General features: G+C 39.0%; 1 protein-coding gene across 1 annotated transcript; it reads right to left on the bottom strand.

Annotated features, from left to right (window-relative positions):
• Window positions 1-277: 277 nt before the first annotated feature.
• Window positions 278-3,320, bottom strand: LOC127807588 (putative wall-associated receptor kinase-like 16). The gene is given in 4 exon segments (XM_052345576.1): window positions 278-639; window positions 793-2,018; window positions 2,092-2,256; window positions 2,355-3,320. Coding segments are annotated over 3 exon segments (2,229 nt in total). The 5' UTR covers window positions 3,202-3,320; the 3' UTR covers window positions 278-639; window positions 793-801.
• Between the last annotated feature and the right edge of the window lie 767 nt (window positions 3,321-4,087).

The following is a 4,087-nucleotide window of genomic DNA, read 5'->3' as shown; positions in this document are numbered from 1 at the left end:
CCCTTAAGAAGAGAGCTTTGATACTAATTGTATTTATCTTTAGAATAAGAAAAGAAAACAAAGCTTTCTTATGTTTTAAAAAGTATTGCTACAGTGTGTGAAATTGAGACCAACATATTTTGAAGCAAAAAAACTGAATACTTTTTTAACTTCAGAAATATTACAATTTATAACTTGATTAATAACTACCCACTAAAATTATGGTCCTAAGATTACGACATGATCACAAACATGAATAACAAAGAAAATAACCAACACACACACACACACAAAAAAAAGGAACAATTTTGAAACATTCAACTAAACAATATTTATGACTCCACATCGGCAGTCCTAAACACGTCTTCTAAGAAAAGTATTCAGAGAATCCCTCAAGCTATAATGATAAAGATAGAGAAAAATATGGCCTTTGGATTTAGAACATCGCTTGACAGCATTCAGGCTTTATAAATCAGTTGCTAGTGAAGTTTGTTGACAGCATTCATCTTCCAACTGTTCCTTGGCTGAAACCTGATCGTTTTGGATGCTTTAGAACTCAAGCCTGCGTCTTAGCTTAATCACCGAGTAATAATGTAAGAAATATGCTCGTGCAGCTTTATTTTTCCTTTGGCCTTAATTAGCCTGCTTTTATTGGTAATTCTGAAAAAAAATTATGGTAGTCTGAATGTTTGATAAATATACCTCAAACTTGCAGTAGTAACTGAAGCTGCATTCAATCAATAAATAACAGTAATATATTTTCACAAAATGAAATAAATGGAATGTCAAAATAATTGTCTCTTCAAAACTTACACAGCATGACTATCTTCCATCATCTAGTGGCACCACCATTTGATCCCTCGTGCTGTCGTAACCAGCATTGGTGCTAACACTAAAGTTGCTGCCCGAAGCACCATAGTGGCCATCTGAAGGTATGCTTTGCTTAAGGAGCTGCTCGGACTCTTCAGGGTACAAATGTACATCTTCCCACGGATGATGTTTCATCATCCTCAGACTGTCTATCTCCATAGCTACTTCTTTCATAGTTGGCCTTTCTTCTGCTTTTACTCTCAGGCACCCCTTTGCTAACTTGGCTATTTCCTTAATCTGTCCCAAGTGCTTCTCGTTCACCATTTTTTGGTCAAGAATGTCATGAAGACGATCCTCTTTCATCGCAGAAATGAAATACATTGCCAGGTTTCTGTCCTTCTCGGGTCTGTCAAAAGAAAGTGCCTTCTTCCCGGTTATCAGCTCCGCAAGGACGACGCCAAAGCTGTAAACGTCACTCTTCTCTGTCAACTGGCTTGAATGGAAATATTCAGGGTCTAAGTATCCAAATGTCCCCTGTACCAATGTGGCCAGTTGAGTGTGATCCAGTGGGACCAGTCTTGAAGCTCCAAAATCGGCAACCTTTGCAGTGTAATTGTCATCTAGAAGGATGTTCGTACTTTTAATGTCCCTATGAATTATTGGCGTAGAAGTAGCAGAGTGCAAGTACGCAAGAGCTCCTGCAGTTTCGGCTGCTATCTTTAGGCGCATTTCCCATGCAAGCAACAATGAACGTTTTTCTTGGTGAATATGATCCGAGAGTGTTCCATTCGTGATGAATTCATAAACCAGCAAGGGGACTTCTGTTTCTAAGCAACAGCCTAAAAGCTTTACCACATTCCTATGGTTGATTTGTCCAAGGACAATCACCTCATTAACGAACTGCTCAATCTGGTTCTGATCACTTATTTTTGATTTCTTAATGGCAACCACTCTTTTATCCGGCAAAACTCCTCTATAAACCGTTCCAAACCCTCCTTGACCAATGACTCCACTTTCATCATAGTTGTTGGTAGCCTTCTTGAGATCTTCTTCAGTAAAGATTCGGGCTGTTTCAACCGACCTTTCATATTTGGAGACTTGCTGCTGCAACATGATGCCGCCATTTTGCCGGAAGAACTTCTCTCGGAGCTTCAAGAACTTTCTTCTCCTCAGCATCCAATAAATCCAAGTACTTCCCAGAAATAAAACCAGAAGTCCCATGCTTAAACCTGCATATAAATGTCTTGTTAACCAAAATCATCTTAGTTTGTCGAATCGTATTGATAGAACAAGGATACTAACCAAAACCGGTAGCAAGCAGGGTAGATCCCCTGTTCCGAACCTTTTTCCGGCAACTTGTTCCATTTTTCATTCCTTCGTATCCCTCTGGGCAAGAACATTCGAAACTCCCTGGCAAATTTCTGCATTTTCCATTGCAAGGGTTCGAGGGTTCGCATTCATTGATATCTTTATCAAAAGAAAGTGATTAAGTGGTAAGTAGGAAAGAAGAGTAGTGTAATCAGAAAGAAGATCAGCAAAAACTGGTTGAAACCATATATTAGTACCTTCGCAGCCATCAAGAATGTAAGGATTCCCTTGATAGCCTGAAATGCAGTTGCAAAGATAGCCAGGTCCATTGCTTGGATTGTGGCATGTGCTATTCAAGGCTTTACAAGCATAGCTGGAAGAGTTCTTAGCATGTTCACAAGTTTCTTTCCCCACTGACCAGTCGAGCACGACAGGGACGGAACTTATGCCCCGTAAATCCTTAAGATCTGCAGTCGAGAAGTTGAAAGCCTCTTTCTCGACCACAAAAGCATAGCTACAAGGGTTGAAACCAAACACCTTGGAATGGTTGAAAGAGCTTGTTACGGTTACTGAAAAGTCATTTGCTCCCTGTGGAATGTCAATCTGGCAACATCCATTGCCTTTGCATGATCAATTGTGTACTGTCTTGGGGTCACCACAGATGGACAGGCAGCCTGTCGTGTAGTTCAGGCTTTTCGTTCCTTCCACCACTGCAACCGTGTCGCAGCCAACAGCCGTGAACTTGTTTTGCTTGCTGGAGATGAAGAACTTGGGCACGGTGAGGTTCATGATGTAGTTGTCTGGCAAGCCAGACTCGTTGTAGCAGTCGCTAGCAATAGAGGCCGAGACACGTAGCAGGCCATCGAGCGATATGTTGAGCAGATCTATATTGCTTTTTCGCAAGAATGGCTTAGAGTTGTTGCAGGTGATGAGGAAAGAATCATCAAGGTAGCATTCAGGGGTGATGCCAAATGGGAAGGGGATGCTGACGTTGCCACAGCTACCGAGGCAGCCGGGCTTCGTCTGAGAAGCTACCGGAGATGGAGCTAGTGTTGCTGCAGCCAAAGCCAATGTTAGTAGCAAGATCTTGCTATGCAAATCCATGGATTTAATCTCTTCTAAAAAGGCTTTGGAATTTGCAGCTGCTTCTGATGAGTGGAATTCATAAGCAATATATGTTGAAGAGAAACAATTTCACAAAGATTGCTTGTTAATCTGGGGCTTATTTAGTTATCCTATTTAAACTATGTCTGCACGGATATGTCCAATTGGTCTGACCATTCTATCCGTGTTGGTTGAAAATGGAATCTTCTGAAGTGTAGAAAGAGGTTCTCGGTTTGCCGTGTTTAAAAAGCTGCTAATACTTGAAATTTTGTCTCTATGTAGTCCCTTGCCGTTTGTATCATCAATTTTTATAAAAGAAGTAAATCGTTGGTAAAAATTTTATCTTACTGTACAGAATAAGAAATCGAATCCATGATCTATTAATGTGAATCCTAATTTATCATGGTCCAACTACTTGTTCTATACCGTAAAAACAAAAAATTAGTAATGCTTGATCTGTAAAATGATTAAACAAGGGCGAGAAATCATTGACTCTCTCATCTTCCACGCATGGTGGAAAACTAACGTTTGAAAGCTTCAAACTCATGAGTCAATGTTTCAAAGTACATTAAGGGCATCACCAACCCTTCACCTCAAATTTGGGATAAAACTTACCCCAAATTTGGGATAAGACCTAATTCCTCTTCAACCCCCCTTAACCCCAAATTTGGGGTAAAACAATAAATATAAATAAATAAATATGTTTTGAGTTTAGAGTTTGTTTTAAATGAAAATATTTAAAATAATTTTTTGTTGTTTTGAATTTTCTTTACAAAAATTTTTTTATTTTTAAAAATAATAAAAAAATGCATTTTTATTATTTAAAAAATTAAAAATTAAAAATAACTTAAAAACAACCCAAAAAACAAACCTAAACGTTTGAAAG

This window comes from Diospyros lotus, chromosome 8, assembly GCF_014633365.1.
Source record: "Diospyros lotus cultivar Yz01 chromosome 8, ASM1463336v1, whole genome shotgun sequence".
Taxonomy (NCBI): Eukaryota; Viridiplantae; Streptophyta; class Magnoliopsida; order Ericales; family Ebenaceae; genus Diospyros; species Diospyros lotus.
The sequence above is the reverse complement of the archived record's forward strand: the minus strand, read 5'-3'. Positions and strand labels throughout refer to the sequence as shown.